This window comes from Dermacentor andersoni, chromosome 10, assembly GCF_023375885.2.
Source record: "Dermacentor andersoni chromosome 10, qqDerAnde1_hic_scaffold, whole genome shotgun sequence".
NCBI classification, from domain to species: domain Eukaryota; kingdom Metazoa; phylum Arthropoda; class Arachnida; order Ixodida; family Ixodidae; genus Dermacentor; species Dermacentor andersoni.
This window is the reverse complement of record NC_092823.1, coordinates 79,674,821-79,693,053: the sequence shown is the minus strand read 5'-3', so window position 1 is coordinate 79,693,053 and position 18,233 is coordinate 79,674,821. Positions and strand designations below refer to the sequence as shown.

Here is an 18,233-nt window from a genome sequence, read left to right as displayed (position 1 = left end):
CATGCAGGATTTCTGTGCGCTTCATATTGTCTTCCTTGTAGCCTTCCTGCTTTTATAATATAGCCGCAACTTAAACTAGCAGATATCGAGCGACAAGAAGGCTGCCCACATTCTCAAAGGCCTTGCGCACAGCTGTCACACTTATATTCAAGAGTCGTGCGGCTGTCAATCCCATCATTAAGGAAAGTTGTTAGTTCGAGGAAAGTGACATTCACATAGAAGTGTGAAAAACGAGGAGGATGGCAGCTTTTATTCGGAAATATGCAGGCTTTTAATTAGGTCAGAACACTTGAGGCACACTGCATTTGCGTAGAGGCTTGAGAACGCTATGCTAAGTGCAGGACTGCCAAGCAAAGCATAACGCGCGTTGAGTCGACTAGAAAATCAGCGATGGCCATTCCATATGGTGGTATTTGCTTACATCTGTCGCCGTTTCTATGCGCGTTCGCGTGTCAATAAGGATTTTTATATGTATATTGTAAGGAAGATAACGAACATGCGCACTGGGTCAGCAGCATCGGCAGCATCAAGCGCGCAGCAGAAGCTCGAGCTCGGGAACTGCTCGGTGCATCGTAGAACCGGCGGTCGCTACGAACCCTAATAAATCTCCTTTACAAGTGGTGGAGCCGTGCGGGGTAACGTTCCACTCTACCATCCTGGAACTCCGTTCTCGGACGCTACCCTCTGCCATGCCGGACGCCGACCAGCAGACTCTTCCACCGCCACCCGTCCCTTGCCCTGGTACCGTTCGCCAACGGGAGCCTCCCATCTTCAGCGGAACCGACGACAACGACGTTGAAGAGTGGCTGTCGTCCTACGAGCGGGTGAGCGTTCATAACAAATGGAATGACTCAGATAAACTGGCTTACGTATCATTCTATCTCGCGGGCGTGGCCAGTCTCTGGTTCAGAAATCATGAGAGGGATATCCGAACGTGGTCGGTGTTCAAGACTTCGATTACCGAAGTATTTGACCGACCCGCCGTCAGGAAACTCCGAGCCGAGCAGCGTTTGCGTACACGCGCACAGGACACGGGTGAGACATTCACCAGCTATATAGAAGACGTTCTAGATTTGTGCAGGCGCGTGAACGCTGCCATGACGGAAGCGGAAAAGATCAAGCACGTCATGAAGGGAATCGATGATGACGCGTTCCAGATGCTTCTCGCCAAGGACCCACGCACTGTTGGCGACGTCATCAGCTTGTGCCAGAGCTATGATGAGTTGCGTAAGCAGTGAGCTCTGACAAGGCGACATCCCACACCAAATGCGACGTCACTCTGCAGCCTGACCACCGGCCCAGAACAAGCCTCCCTGATAACCCAAATCAAGGATTTCGTCCGCGAAGAAGTTGCACGACAGCTATCTCTGGTGTCCGTTACTCAGGAGTCTGCCAGCACTTTGCCGTCTCATCTCCGTAACGTGATCCATGAAGAGGTCGCGGAAGCGCTGCCGGCTGTTCACCAGCAAGATGTCGTGACTAACCCTCTCACTTATGCTACGGTTGCTGCAATGGCCCCTAGCACTGTGCCCGTGCGTCGCTTCCAGCAGCCTGTGCACCGCCCTCCCCCTCCCGTCCCCTGGACCACCACTGCCGTCACTAACCCGTGGCGTACGCCGGACAATCGCCCTATATGCTTCGCATGTAGTTGTCCCGGTCATGTCGCAAGGTTCTGCCGCCGCCAATCGCAGGCGTTCGATGGCGATCGCCGTGCGCCCTATGTGCCGCCTGATCCACCTGCGCCTTACGGATCCTTCGACCCATCAGCAGCTCGCTCCCAGACTGATCGCCGTCCTCGCTTCGAACGCCTCCGGTCATCCTCCCCACGTCGCCGATCGATTTCCCCTATGCGTCGACGGCCCGTCTCTAACGAAGAGGGAAACTAGACGACGCAGTTCCTGAGGCAAGAACTGCGCAAGTGTCGACATGCCGAAGTCCTCCTCCTTTACCTGCTAATGTCATTGATGTGTTTATCGAAGATGTCGCTACAGTCGCCCTCGTCGATACCGGTGCCGCTATTTCAGTTATGGATGCAAGATTTTGCCGTTCGCTTCGTAAAGTGACGACGTCTCTGCCTGGATTGTCGCTCCGAACGGCGAGTGCTCAACCCATTCGCGCGACCGCCGCTTGTACTGCCCGTGTGACCATACAGGACGTTTTGTACACGATTGAATACATAGTTCTTTCATCGTGCTCCCACGCCGTTATTCTAGGATGGGATTTTCTCTCACGCCACAACGCCATTATCAATTGCGCTCGGGCTGAGATTGAACTTTTCCACCTTGGTGACCTGGCCTCCGTCGATGCTCATTCTGCCGCTAAAATTGTCGTGAAAGAAGACACCTGTGTTCCTCCGCGCTCTTCAGCATTCGTACCAGTCTTCTGTAGTATCATATCCGACGGGACGGTCTTCTTCATGCCCTCTCATCACTTTGTTACCCGAAAAGCGCTTCCTTTGCCCTTTGCAGCTCTTGACCTCATCTTTGAATCATCTTTCATCGCCGCTATCACTGCTCCGCCGCGAATGCCTTGGTTACGTCGAGTCGGTTGATTCAACACGAATTGTCTCCGTCCTCGACGAAGTGTCTTCTACTGCCGCCCATGAACTGAGTGCCCTCTCCGTACCAGACTCAACATCGGCTGGTGTGTTCAGCCCATTCATCGCTGAAGATCTTACGCCTTCGCAGCGATCTCAACTTGTCGCAATCCTTCAGCACTTCCGCCTTTCTTTCGACGTTGCGCAAACCTCTCTTGGCCGTGCATCGACAGTCAAGCATTACATCGGCACTGGCACTCACTCACCCCTGCGACAAAGACCATATCGCGTGTCCGCTACGGAACGTCGCGTCATTGCAGACCAGGTCGATGACATGCTCCGTCGAAGCGTCATTCAACCTTCCCAAAGCCCATGGGCCTCACCCGTGGTCCTCGTTACAAAGAAAGACGGTTCCATCCGCTTCTGTGTTGACTTTCGGCGGTTGAACAAGATCACGCTGAAGGACGTCTGCCCATTACCACGCATCGATGATGCTCTGGACTGTTTGCAGGGAGCCGAGTTCTTTTCTTCGCTGGATTTGCGGTCAGGCTACTGGCAGCTTCCGATGGCAGACGCCGATCGCCCGAAAACTGCCTTTGTTACACCAGACGGCTTGTATGAATTCACCGTCATGCCTTTCGGACTTTGCAACGCACCTGCTAGGTTCGAAAGAATGATGGATAATGTTCTGCGTGGCCTCAAATGGAAAATATGTCTTTGCTATCTTGACGACATTGTGGTGTTCGCCCCTGATTTCCCAACACACCTGCTCCGCCTCCAGCACGTACTCACTTGCTTGACCAACGCCGGGTTGCAACTTAACTTGAAGAAGTGTAGATTTGCTGTTCGTCAGCTAACAATTTTAGGCCATGTCGTGTCAAAGGAGGGCATTCGCCCGGATCCCGAGAAGCTACGTGCTGTTACTGCGTTCCCAAAACCTACTACTATGAAAGAGCTACGCAGTTTTATCGGCCTCTGCTCTTACTTCCGGCGATTCGTTCGAAACTTTGCGTCAATTATATCGCCTCTCACGCAGCTCCTTGGCGGCGCTAGAGATCTCTCATCATGGTCTCCAGAGTGTGACGACGCCTTCACAGCCTTGCGCCGTCTTCTCACGACGCCACCCATTCTTCGCCATTTTGACCCACAAGCGCCAACCGAAATCCATACCGATGCAAGCGGTGTAGGCCTTGGCGCTGTGTTGGCACAGCGTCAACTTGGCCACCCAGAATACGTCGTCGCATACGCGAGTCGCACGTTAACCAAGGCGGAGACCAATTACAGCGTTACAGAAAAGGAGTGTTTGGCCATTGTGTGGGCGCTTGGCAAGTTTCGCCCATATTTATAGGGCCGATCTTTTGACGTAGTGACCGACCACCACGCACTATGTATGCTGTCGACGCTCAAAGATCCATCGGGCCGCCTTGCCCGCTGGGCATTGCGAATCCAAGAATACGACATCCGCGTGGTGTACCGTTCCGGGCGAAAGCACTCCGACGCTGACGCGCTATCCCGATCACCGCTTCCCCCGAAGGCCAGTGACGACTCCCCCTGCGAGTGCACATTATCCTCTCTGGACGTTGACACTATCGCTGCTGCACAGCGTAATGATCCCTGGACTGCATCTCTGCTCGACCTTCTCTCGGATACGTCGAAAGTTCCAGCGTCACGTACGCTTCGGCGCCAAGTGCCTCATTTTGCGATTCGCGACCAGCTACTGTATCGACGCAACTATGCCCCAGTGGGACGCACCTGGTTACTCGTCATTCCGAGAATCTTGCGAGCAGAGCTCTGCTCCTCGTTCCACGTCGACCCTCAGTGTGGCCATGCGGGAGTCTTCAAGACCTACGAAAGACTTCGCCACCGCTATTACTGGCGGGGAATGTATAATTTCGTTCGAAAGTTCGTCCGCTCTTGTCATGAGTGCCAACGCCGGAAAGCGCCACCGCACACTACCACCAGTGAACTCCAGCCTTTACAATGCCCATCCCGACCCTTTGATCGCGTGGGCATAGATCTCTACGGGCCGCTTCCGTTGACTCCTGCCGGCAACAGGTGGATAATCGTTGCGGTAGACCACTTAACCCATTATTCGGAGACCGCTGCTCTACCTAATGCTACAGCGCAGGAGGTCGCCAATTTGCTACTTCGTCGTTTTCTCCTTCGTCATGGAGGTCCACGTGAACTTTTAAGCGATCGAGGCCGCGCCTTCTTATCTGAAGTCATTGAACAACTGCTTGCTGAATGCGCTATTGTTCATCGTAAATGCACTGCTTATCATCCACAGACTAACGGTACCACGGAACGCTTTAATTGAACTCTTGGTGACATGCTCGCCATGTATGTCTCACCTGATCACTCTAATTGGGACCTAGTTCTTCCGTTTGTCACCTACGCCTACAACACCGCGACTCAGGCCAGTACCGGATTCTCACCCTTTTACCTTCTTTACGGCCGTCATCCTTCGCACACCATCGACACCATTCTCCCCTACCGGCCAGACCCATCCGAATGCCTGCCGATCTCGGAAGCCGCCAGACACGCCGAGGAATGTCGCCAGCTGGCCCGCCGATTCACCTCGGACGACCAGAACCGTCAAAAAGCCCTTCACGATGCCCAGAACTCGACTCCCACTTTTCTACCGGGCGCTCTCGTCTGGTTGTTAGTGCCACACCGCACGCCTGGGCTCGCTTCAAAACTCCTTCCGAAGTACGACGGGCCATACCGCGTTCTCGAGAGAACATCACCCGTGAATTACCTGATTGAGCCGCTAACGCCGCCGTCCGACATGCGACGTCGTAACCGCGAAGTCGTTCACGTTCAGCGTCTCAAGCCGTATCACGATTCTACCGTCCTTCCAGAAACCTAAGTCGCCAGGAAGGCTCCTTTATTTCCGTGGGGCCATTGTAAGGAAGATAACGAACGTGCGCACTGGGTCAGCAGCATCGGCAGCATCAAGCGCGCAGCAGAAGCTCGAGCTCGGGGACTGCTCGGTGCATCGTAGAACCGGCGGTCGCTACGAACCCTAATAAATCTCCTTTACAATATAACTATTTTTATATCTAGATTGGAATAAAAACAGATTGGAATAGTTTTACTTTTTAGGGCCCCAGGGCGCAACTACTCCTTAACAGAACGTGAATACTTGGCCCTTGTTTGGTCCATTGCTAAGTTCCACCCTTACCTGTTCGGTCGACATTTCACCGTCGTGACAGATCATAATGCTTTATGTTGGCAATCCTCAGAGACCCGACAGGCCGTTTTTGGCCACTGGGCTTTACGCCTGAAAAAGTACACCTTCTCCGTGTCCTACAAATGTGGGCGGCTACATTAGGACGCTAACAGCCTTTCGCGCTATCCTGTCAACCCTCCCGATGGCACGGAAACCGATACAGATATCTCCGTTTTTTCGATCTTTCACTTCACCCGCATCGCCGACAAGCAGCGCTGTGACTCATATTCGCGATCCTTCATCGAACTCCTTACCTCGGAGCAACAGGACGTTTCCCTCCTTATGTTTGTTCTCCAGGACGGGACCTTATGCTGACGCAATATGAATCCACATGGTGCTGTACTGCTTCTTTTCGAGCTTGAGGCAAAAGGCAAGACATAGAAACTGTGCAAAACTGCCTCTGTGTCGTCGTCAATTAGCATGCTATGGCCGAACCTGCTCACAGAACTACGTTACATTTACTGTCACCGGGCTAGGTACAATCTTGGATATGGCATATACAATACTTGCAGTTAGTTGTCAAAGTAGTGATCTGTCACGGTCATTCACGTGCGTGGAGGAAAACCGCATATTTCAGATAATTCCACAGTAAGTAGTACATGCAGGATTTCTGTGTCCTCCATATTGTCTACCTTGTAGCCGTTCCGCTTTTATAATATAGCCGCAACGTAGACTAGCAGATATCGAACGACAAGAAGGCTGGCCATATTCTGAAAGGCCTTGCGCACAGCTGTCACACTTACTTATATTCAAGAGTTCCACCTGGTTCCACAAAGTCCAGGGCTCGATACGGACGCCCTGCCAGGTCAACATGCAGGAAAACTGAATTGAGGACGGTGTTGCCAGTCGGTAGACGAGGAAGAACGACTTTATAATTACCGGAATCGGTAGATGACAGTGGGTGTGATCCTCGGCCAAGGGCCGATGCGCTGTTTCCAGCGGAGCTCATCGCAAACGTGGCCGTGCGAACAAGCCTCCTTTACTAGATGCCTGCCGTGTTGTCCGGTAGCTCAGTTCCGGGCCTATCCCTTTTCTTTCCTCCGCGAAAAGGCAACGAGCGCCTCTCATGGCGAACGCCTGCAACTTGCAATCACGTGCTCCGGCCTCTGAGATATCCGGCGACAATGTCGAACACCACGCTACAGTAACAGTCACCGCTACGGTCACCCTGCAGATACATGCGTCGGAACCTACGCTGACAAGCTTCGTGGAAATAGACCAGCTGAGGATGACACCATGACCGATCATCTCATGGACGTGAGCGAAGTTGTGGATGCAACTGGAGAAACACTCCCTGAGACCCATCGACAAGAACAGGTTAAGCCGTCATCGGCTGACATTAGCCTCAGCCAGAAGCCTGCGAGCGAGGATGAGACTAAGGCGCCTGACGATGAACCATCTGTGTCATGGGCAGAATCGCCACCAGTTCAAGATCGCCCACCGTCAGTGGAATCTGGATGGATGTGCGAGGCCGCTAAGAAGCGTACAGCGCCATCTGATAAGCCATCGCCCTCGGGAAAAGAGGCTCGCGTTCCCAAGGTGTCAAAGTTCACAAAACCGCTCCGGGGAACGCCTACTCCTGCAGATGTCCCTTGTGTTAACGTGCACCAGAAGGTCCATAGTGCATCACCTCATCAAGAAGGGAGTGGTGCATCTCTGGAGCAGTGTTTAGACGCTGCACCTACATAGATAATCATGGCGGGCGCTCTTCCCTCCTATTTTGGTACTTTAAATGTTCGTGGCTTACGAAGTAAGCGACGGCAAGTACACCTTCTTCATTTGTTACGCAATAGAAAATTAGATATTGCTGCTATCCAAGAAATAATGATTGAATCCGACGAAAACACAGAAGTGGCTCTATCTTCATTCCTATCAGACTATAATGTTTGTGTCAGCCATGCAGTCGGCGTTTCCACAGGCTGTATGGTAATTGTTAGAAAACATTTACCATGTGATTTGCTACATTTGTTTACAGATAGGGAAGGGCGCCTAATCTGTTGCGATATGGATATCAGTGGTATGAGCTTTAGATTTGTGTGTGTTTATGCTCCGAACAAGTTACGTGAACGCGAGTGCTTCTTCTTATCTCTAGAACATCATTTCAGTACTGATCGTGGATTGGTCCTCATTGGATACTTTAATTGTGTATGTAACGCGCAAGATCGTACGTCACTGAAGCTGAGACATGATCCAAGTAGTGATGCATTGCAACGCCTGATATGTGATTATCAGCTTGTGGACATTGGGAAAAATGAAAAGGCAGGATGTCGATATACGCACTTCCAGGGCACCTCGCATGCAAGGCTTGATCGAATTTGCGTTTCACTTAGCGCACCCCCTCTTATTTATGGTTACACTGTGCACCCTATATTCTTTAGTGACCATTGCCTAGTCTCAGCATCATTTGGCAGCCGTCGGTATCAAAGTCGGCGTATGTGCTGGGAGCTGTGGAAGTTTAATAACCAATTACTTTCGCGTGAGTGTTTCTTAAATCCTGTTACTGAGCTTATAGCTCATGTGTCATGCCGCAAGGACTTGCCACTCTTTGCTGTGTGGGAATTATTCAAACAGGAAGTTAAAATGATAGCTATCGAGGAATCATCAATATTGGTCTTTGAAAAAAAGAATAATTACAAGACATTGTATAAACATCTGAGTGAATTGCATGAGCTTGAATGTCTACATCCGGGTCAATATATTGATGATATTTATAAGGTCAAGGCACAGTTACAAACTTTGAACGCAGGAAAATACAGGGGTGCACTAGTGCGTGCGCTAGAGCAGCGTTTCATGGAAGAACAGCCTTGCAGTAGGGCCCTTGGTGATGAACGCCGACACGCGCTGTCCAAACAAATACTAGATATAGAGTATGGTGGAATCATTGTTAATGAGCCTACTCTAATAACTAAAGCGTCTTTCGAGCATTATCAAAAACTATTTCGAGACCATAAACGATTGGATACAGATGCTGCCAAAAAAATTGTATCGTTGCTGCCCCAGTTAAATCAGGATGATTACAATTATACAAATGAAAACAATAATATTAATGAGGTAACTGCATGCATCGATTCGTTAGCGAAGGGCAAGACGCCTGGCCCCGATGGCCTTACTGCCGAATTTTATCAGTGTTTTCGTTCCCTCTTATCACCATTATTACTTCAGGTGTACCGCGAGGCCTTGGAAGTAGGGTACCTAACCGCCACAATGTACGAAGGACACGCCGTCCTTTTAGCCAAAAGCGATGATGATACTAAATTGCAAAATGTTGACGGATATTTGCCTATCTCCTTATGCAATGTTGATTATAAAATTTTTGCTAAGGTATTAGCTAACCGGTTGCAAGTTGTAATAAGATCGGTGGTCGGTGATCATCAAACATGTGGCATCAGGGGCCGGTCCATTCAGACGAACATTCATGTTGCGAGACCGGTGCTAGAGTGTGTAGCTGAGGGGTTTGGACAGGTGGCAATGGTACAGCTAGATCTGGCTACGGCATTCGACAGGGTAAATCACTCATTCCTGTTTACTGTACTAGAGCATATAAATATCCGGTCCCTGCTCCTTAGAGGTGTCAGGATATGTTATGCTAATGGTTCAACGAGGCTGATAGTGAATGGCACTCTCTCCGATTCGATTAGGCTTGCATCATCAGTACGACAAGGATGCCCTTTGTCACCGCTCCTGTTCTGCTTGTATTTAGAACTACTTTGTATGAGCATTGTTAAAGAAGAAATTTCCAAGTGTTTAAATTACTGAATAATGAGGTTCGTGTTTTTGCGTATGCAGACGACGTGGCCTTTTTTTTTTTGTACAGATAAAGAGAGTGTGAAGACTGCTCTTGCAATTACAGAAGAATTTTGCGCGGCTTCTGGTGCAAGCGTTAACTTTGAAAAAAGTTCAGGTTTTTGGTTTGGATTATGGGCCCCAATGCCATCACATTACGCAGGCATTCAATGGAAAGAAGGTCTGCGTTATTTAGGTGTGCCTCTCTCACAGTATGGAAATAGCAACGCTCATTGGTCGGGAGAAGTTGGCAAAATTCAACGTAAACTGAATTCACGGCGAGGGCGGAATTTGTCAATGTTCTTTCGTTCAGAAGTGTGTAACGTTTTCTTAGCTTCCCGTCTTATGTATGTGCAGCAAGTACTGCACTGCTCACGACTTCGCCTTCAGGCACTGCATCACGTATTTGCAACATTTATTTATAGTTCCAGTTGTGAATCGATGCGGCGCGACAACCTGTTCCTCCCTCTTGGATGTGGTGGTCTAGGATTAGTCCACCTCTTCATCAGGCAAATTGTTTTACGCCTGTTTTTCTTTCGAGACAATGACCATTCATTCTTGCGTGAAATGTTGCAACTCCGTTTAGTTTATTATATTCCTAATATAGTAGTGTCATCAAATGCCAAAGATGTCCCACAGGCTCCTTGGGGCTTTCTTAAGGAGGTTGTTGACACATTTCTTTTCTTGAAAGTTAGATTCAGCTTGGAGTACGTGTTCACTGCGAGTCGAAAAGCAATTTCTGCGGCACTGGTGGAGTCTATTTTCCCAGATCCTTTGTATCGTGCGCCTTATTTAAGCAGACCTTATCAGGATGCACTTAAGCGCGTCCGAAAAATGTGTATACCTCCTGGAGTAAAAACATTTTTCTTTAAATTACATTCGGAAACACTCCCTGTTAAAACTTGGTTGAATTCGAGGGGTTCCTTTGTGCCGTGGTCAACAAACTGTCAGCTCTGTCCACGTGCCGACACCATAGATCACTGCTTCATAGACTGTAGGGACGCTGTATTCTTTTGGGACATTCTCCAACGGACGCTTAAAAAGGACATTGACATGACTCCATATACAATTAGGTTTCTACTGTTTAAGGTTACGGGTGGTCCTCCCTATGACGTGTTCATAGTACTTGGTTTACATAGCCTATGGAGAAGTAGACTGTGTGACCGCCATGCCGAAAACCTGCGATCTACAAAGTCCTTCTTTCGCGAAAGTGCTGCTTATGTAAGAAGTGTCTACGCTGCGCAGGAACCTCCGCCAGACTGGATGCACTTGTTGGATGCATGTGTGTGTTTGCCTGAGTTTTAAGTGTGTAGTTGTGTCCACTTTGTAATACACCTTCAGTTTTCTTTTCCGTGTAATAAAGAAAAAGAAAAGAGGCATTGGCGTGGCGCAGCGGTAAAGTACAGGCCTAGGGTTCTTTAGGTCAGGCGATCGAATCCTGGTCGGAGTGCGCTTTATTTTATTGCGCTAAAACGCTCTTTGTTGTTTTCTGTATTCAAAAAAAATATATACAGTGTCCAGGCACCGCATATTTAACTCGCTAGAGCTGGTTTTCGCACCAGTAGCCAGCGCTTCCCAGTGCGCCGTGCCTGCCCAGCGCCCAGCGCACTGCACTAGGCCCATAAACCGGCGCACTGGGTCCCAGTGGCACTTGGTTTTGCAATAGGGATATTTTACAAATAAAATTGGAATGCATATAAATTTGCATCAATAGAGATGTATCTTGCTTTAAACATCCGTAATGTCACCGCAGTGGTGTCCCTGTGACTCGAGGCATTGGGTACCACTGGGTAGGTGTGCAGTGGGTTTTGGCCCTCATTGACAGGTAACCGTGAACTTGTCTTTCAAAGGCGGGCGCGTGGTTGCTGCCAACGGCTTGCACCATGCACACCGGTGGGGTATCATTTGTATTCAGTCGTGTACAAGATGGCCAGTTTGGCCCCACTTGGTCAGGCCAGGGCGACTCGTCCCAGAATGGCCTAGGCCCGGGCTGTGGTCCGGTCCACAGTTCGGGTCAATGGAGAGTGTGGAGCGGAGGAGGAGGATTAGGAACCCCACTTTTTTTGTCCCGACTTTCCAACGCCGTTAAGTGTTTTCGACGTGAGGCTTGTTCAAAACCTGTCGGAGGGGTCGTTCGCTGAACTTGCGCGTTAAAAAAGCATGATATACTGTAATCGTGGATATCTTTGCAACCGAACTACCCACGCACGTTTTGGGTGCGCGGTTGTGTTTCCTCTATATTTAGTCTTGCGGGATAGTCAGAGCGTCCTTTCGCGCCACGTGCTTGAATACGTGCAACCGGGTGGGACGTGAAGTATTTATAGCATTTCAATAGTCGCTTGGAAGTGGCAAGACTAATAGCTATTAGTGTTTTTACTGTGTGTGCTATTGTATGGGTAATATGGCTTTGGTAGGAAAGTGAGAGCTTGGCCGCGTAGTTGAACACGTGGGAAAACGTTGCAAACGGTAAGACTGTGCGGCATTCATTGCTTTTAAAACATTGGTGAGAATTTCTTTGCGGCATTTTAAGGACTTAGATACTGTGCTTATCGGTTTTTGCTAGAAGGCACGTGCTCTTCGTTACAGTATCATAGCATTTGCATTAGACAACGCCGTGCAATACATGGCAAGAAAGCCGGGAAAGCGTGCAGTCTGCGGGGGGTCCCTATAGGCAGACGACGGGACGGATGAGAATGGAGAGAGAATCGAGTCAATCGACCCACACAGTGATGTCGATGCCAGGCTGAAGAAAAAGGAGGCTTTTCAGGATGAGCTTGTCAAACAGGTCAAAGAGCTCAAAAAGCGCTAAATTGTAGCGTGATGCACGGCACGGAGGCAAAGCAGGAGCGCATGAGACAGTGCCCTTTGTCAAGCCCGAATCACGCGGAAAAGTACAAAGAGAAGCAGGGAGAGGAAGGAGAGAGTGAAACGGTGATTATTGACGGGGACTCAAACCTGGCTAGGTGCTCAGAAGCAGTTCTGGAGAGGGTGAAAGGCGATAAAAGAGTGGCAGTAGGGATATTTCTAGGGCGAACACTGGGTTCTGTCATGGAGCGAGCAAAAGCAAAGCTCGCGGAAAAAGCCCACGTGCGCAACCTTGTCATAGTAGCAGGTGGGCTAAATGACGTCCTAAACAGGAAAGGGACCGGAGTAGCAGAGTGCTTGGCGAAGGGGGTAGGCTACTTGCACGAGCTGTCCCCTCAGGTGCAGATACCATGGTGTGCACGGTGCCGGGGGTGCCTGTACGTGACAGTCACGTACAAAGAGCCGCAGTGGCTGCTAATGTGGCGCACCCCCGCACCCCGCCCACGCGACCATTTCTCACACACATTCCTAAAGCGCCGCCAAATCGATGTTGAGACTTGGCAGCTATTCGGCGGTCAACATTTTGCTGCCTTTTTCACTCCTTTTCGATGGCGGTAGTTATCGGCGTCTCCTGGGATGTGATGGCCAGTTTCCTCATCAATTCGGTGCCCGCGCGATTAACTCGAGATGCATTCAGTTGCTACCGTCTATTCAACGGTCACGCCCATCGTTGTTGCTTCGTAAGTTCAACATTCTTCGTTTAGACTGACGCAGGGATCAGGAAAGGGATTCAGTTCGTGGTCAGCTGCTCTGTATGCACGTGGAACGAGTTGCGGCCAGAGAAAATGCCAATTGCGTTTAACGTTTCTTTTTGTTTCATTATTTCCTCGAGTGACGGCTCGCCGCGACGCTGAGAGATCCTCGGAACCATACACCCGTGATATGGGCTAGATAAGGTGGAAAATAAAATAATGCGACATAGCATCCATCATCAATCCCTGCAATACCCTTGAAACTCGTAGGCAATATGACTGTCACCTCTTAACTCGTCTGGTTTTTTCCCTAATTGTGCAGCTCTTAAATTTTCCTGCAAGATTGATAACTGGAAACAAGAGTCGCAAGGATTTGAGAAATTAAGCGACCTACTAAGGGAGAGAGCCAAGGCAACAGCCATACAGGAAAGAAAAGCGAAAATAACAAATGTAACCGTTGTTTATTAAAATATTCATCAATCAACATCTTTTCATTTAAAAAGGAAGTAGAGAAAGCGCCGCCGGAAAAGGAGGACAATTCCGTGTGTTCTGAACGACGCTTCTACAGTTATCATTCGAGCCGCTTAACGTTACCACTTCTCTAGTGTGCTTATGTAAATGTTTTTCTAACCTTCCCCGGTGGGCGCAATACGTGCAGAGTCGCAGCTTCCTGCGCCATACGCGGTTGTACGCGACTGGCGGCCACGCATCGTTACGTAACTTCCCAAATAACAATACGAGTCGCTTGTGGCACACAACTTGTTAGAGCAGTAAATGAGGGATCCAAAAGAACTGTGACTGTTCTGCAAATAAATATTTCTGTATATTTCTTCCAGAGATAATTCAAAAAACGCTACTTTAGCCGGATACAATTTAAGAGGAAGCTTTAGCTCGGGCCCAACTCCGAGGCGGCCTATTCAAATACACGTAAAACGCAAAAACTTTTTTCTGAGAAAACCCCGGGACAGATTTTAAATAAATTTGTTGTATTTGAGAGAGACAGTTAAATTATAGTGACTGTTTGAATCGGAATCTCGATTTAGTGCCTGAACTTTGTTAAAAAGATTTTCAAATATTCGACAGCTTGAAGAAAAATAGAAGCACGAAGTTTACAAATCCATAGCTCTGCATTAAGAACAGATGTCGCGGTTCTGTAAACGGCATCGTTTAGACCATTCAAAGTGGACAAATTCGGTATATCATTTTACATATTATGTGTATTTGTTACGTTGTTTATGAGGGTTCTGCAAAAGGTGTATTTCCATATTATTGAATTATTGAGATTCATATGTAACATATCAATTTTGTCCGCTTTAAATGTACTATTAGTTACAATTCACAGAATTGTGAAATCACTTTTTGCTGCCTAAGGACAGTGTTGTAAACTTGATAGTCTCGTCTTCTGAAAATTTCCGATTTTTGATAATTTTTAAGAAAATATTCACAATATGAAGCGAAAATTCGAAACAAACAGTCACTAGATTTTAAGTTTTTCTTTTAAATGCAACAAACCTCGTCAAATTTGGTGCAGTTGTTGCTGAGAAAAACGAATTCTCCTTTTAAATGTATTTAGATAGGAGCACCCGAGCTAAAGCTTCCCCTCAAGTCTGCAATGAAGCCCCGCCCACGCCCTCATAACCGCCAGCCACTGTTCCTCCGCGAGGCTGCAAATAATTCGTACTTCAAACTCTTCTGTTACCCAAATAAAGCGGTAACTACAAAAATAAAATTATTAGCGCGTAATTTTGTACCTTTCCCCTCACCTACTATAGTAGAATGGCGAATGCTTAATTCATTATTGAAGTGAAATAACATGCTTGCTTCGCTACAATTATACGTTGTGAAGTTTCACTTGAGTTGGCAGTGAAGTCTCATGAGTAAAACGGGTTCAGCAGTGAAGTGAACTACACAGCATGCTTTTGAAGAGTAAAATGCTCAGACTCGATACATTTTGTCCATGTCTGTAACACACCTCATTGTTTCCGCCGCTGAAAAGAGTTTTGAAGAACAGCAGGCACTCCGGAGGTATCAAGTACGACGCCATTTTGAAAAGGCCGCATGACGACGACTTTATTTGCTTCTGTCATTGGCTGGTGGAGCAACATCACTGCGCGCGGTCCGTGTGCCTTTGTTGCTAACTACTGTTTTTAAAGTTCGATTCTCCTAAAGTAATCTTTATTTTACACTTTCGCTTCTGTACTTGTTCTTGGCAGTGTTCTTCCTGCGCGAGTCCATTTGGCGTGGTTCTTTGTTTGCCAAGTAAAGGAGAGGTGTATCGCACAGGCGTAGCTGTAAAATACACCTTATTTAGTCTATCTTTTGCCGGTTTACGCGTTTTTATGGCGAATGGTGGGCATTATTCACATTTGTACTAGTAAAGATACCCCCCCCCCCCCCTCATTTGCGTAGAAAAGTTACCTGGTTAGGGCATGAGTACCACTTTTGAAGTACGCCAGTCTATCGAGACCTGTCCAGTTTTCCATACCCCGATGATTTCGGCAATGACTATCTCGACTGCTCTATCGTCTACGTTCCTGACGAGTTTGTTCCTGATTCCATCAGGTTCCGGGGCTGATCTGCCATTAAGATTGAAGAGAACGTGCTTGATCTCTGACACGGTGAAAGGTTCGTCTAGATGAGGTGCCGAGAGTCCCATGTAGTTAGCACGCTCTACCGGGCGATCCGCGTCTTTGGAGAGGAGGAGATAAGTATGCGCTAAGTTGAAAGCGTTGGAAGCCAAGTTCGTCCCTTTTGAACTTTTGTAACCTTACCCCATTCCGTATTGAGTGCATTAAAGTCACCCGCAACAACGAGAGCGCGCTTCTCGCCGCCCTAGACGCGGTGCCTAGTAATGTTTTGAAGTCTCTTTTCCTATCCAATGGTGCGCTGTATACATTGAGAATGAAAACGTTAGAATAGCTTGCTCTGTTGGATACGATATCTAGTAACTGGCCCTTTGTACGTTTCCGCGTGATTCGGGCTTGACAAGGGGCACTGTCTCATGCGCTCCTGCTTTGCCTCCGTGCCATGCATCACGCTACAATTTAGCGCTTTTTGGGCTCTTTGACCTGTTTGACAAGCTCATCCTGAAAAGCCTCCTTTTTCATCAGCCTGGCATCGACATCACTCTGTGGGTCGAATGACTCGATTCCCTCTCCATTCTCATCCGTCCCCTCATCTGCCTAGAGGGACACTGGACACTGCACACTGCACGCTCTCCCGGCTTTCTTGCCATGTATTGCACGGCGTTTTCTAATGCAAATGCTATGATACTGTAATGCAGGGCACGTGCTTTCTAGCAAAATCCGATAAGCACAGTATCTAAATCCTTAAAATGCCGCAAAAAAATTCTCACCAATGTTTTAAAAGCAATGAATGCCGCACAGTCTTAACGTATGCAACGTTTTCCCACGTATTCAACTACGCGGCCAAGCTCTCACTTTCCTACCAAAGGAATATTCCCGATACAATAGCATACAAAGTGAAAACACTAATAGCTATTAGTCTTGCCACTTCCAAGCTACTATTGAAAGGCTATAGAGACTTCACGTCCCACCCGGTTGCATGTGTTCAAGCACGTCGCGCGGAAGGACGCTCTGACTATCCCGCAAAACTAAATATACAGGAAACACAACCGCGCACCCAAAACGTGCGTGGGTAGTTCGGTTGCAAAGATATCCAAGATTACAGTATATCATGCTTTCTTTACGCGCAAGTTCAGCGATCGACCCCTCCGACAGGTTGTGAACAAGCCTCACGTCGAAACCACTTAACGCCGTTGGAAAGTCGGGACAAAAAAGTGGGGTTCCTAATCCTCCTCCTCCGCTCCACACTCTCCATTGACCCGAACTGTGGACCGGACCACAACCCGGGCCTTGGCCATTCTGGGACGAGTCGTCCTGGCCTGACCAACTGGGGCCAAACTGGCCATCTTGTACACAACTGAATACAAATGATACCCCACCGGTGTGCATGGTGCAAGCCGTTGGCAGCAACCACGCGCCCGCCTTCGAAAGACAAGTTCACGGTTACCTGTCAATGAGGCCTAAAACCCACTGCACACCTACCCAGTGGTACCCAATGCCTCGAGTCACAGGGACACCACTGCGGTGACATTACGGATGTTTAAAGCAAGATACATCTGTATTTATGCAAATTTATATGCATTCGAATTTTATTTGTAAAATATCCTTATTGCAAAACCAAGTGCCACTGGGACCCAGTGCGCCGTATTATGGGCCCAGTGTAATGCGCTTGGCAGGGACGTCGCACTGGGAGGCGCTGGCTACTGGGGCGAAAAACAGCTCTAGCGCGTTAAATATGCGGTGCCTGGACACCGTATATATTTTTTTGAATACAGAAAACAACGAAGAGCGTTTTAGCGCAGCAAAAAAAAAAAAAAAAAACGCACACCGACCACGATTCGATCGTCCGACCTAAAGATGCCTAGCCCTGTACTTCACCGCTGCGCCACGCCAATGCACCCTTTACTAGATGCCTGCCACGTTGTCCGGGAGCTCGGTTCCGGGCCCTCTCCTTTTTCTCTGCTCCGCGAAAAGGCATCGAGCGCCTCTCATGGCGAACGTCTGCAGCTTGCAATCACGTGCTGCGGCCTCTGAGATTAACATGGCATCTATCACCATCTCGGATGCCCGCGATCATGCTCGCTAACAGACGCCCGCGCATATAACGCGCCGGTGGATACATTCAGCCGCCGCTGCCACATCCGCCGGAAGTTGAAAAGGCAATGAGCGCCGACTCACGGAATTTATGCTGAACTAACTTCAACTAAGGAACCGCCGCTACAATGGGAAAGCGAGCAACGCGGCGGGCATCTAGTAAAGAAGGCGTTGGCCACGCCAACAGATGAACAAGAACGGATAACTTGCCGTTTTAAAATCGAGAAGCAGTTTTAGTTTCGCAGAGGTACGTCTCGCACAGACATGGTAGATGCGCTATTGCCTAGCACTTAAATCTCACGCCTGTATGACAAAGAAAAATTTGCTGTCCGTATTCAGTAGCATGCTCAGAAGTGCCACAACATCGATTTTCACTTGCGATTGGTATTTTAACTCCGAAAAAACTCCTAAATGAGCCGTCAACCCGGGACGCTGTATTGGCTGTT

The 18,233-nt window shown here is 48.7% G+C and overlaps 2 protein-coding genes across 5 annotated transcripts in view; both read left to right on the top strand.

Annotated features, from left to right (window-relative positions):
- The window catches only part of LOC126544118 (transmembrane protease serine 11D-like), a 174,949-nt gene that overhangs the window by 118,400 nt on the left and 38,316 nt on the right, over positions 1 to 18,233 (top strand). The gene's annotated exons all lie outside the window — the stretch shown is intronic.
- Positions 9,596 to 10,913, top strand: LOC140213525 (uncharacterized). The gene has a single exon (XM_072284780.1). The coding sequence runs from the start codon at positions 9,696 to 9,698 to the stop codon at positions 10,854 to 10,856; it is 1,161 nt and encodes a 386-aa protein (XP_072140881.1). The 5' UTR covers positions 9,596 to 9,695; the 3' UTR covers positions 10,857 to 10,913.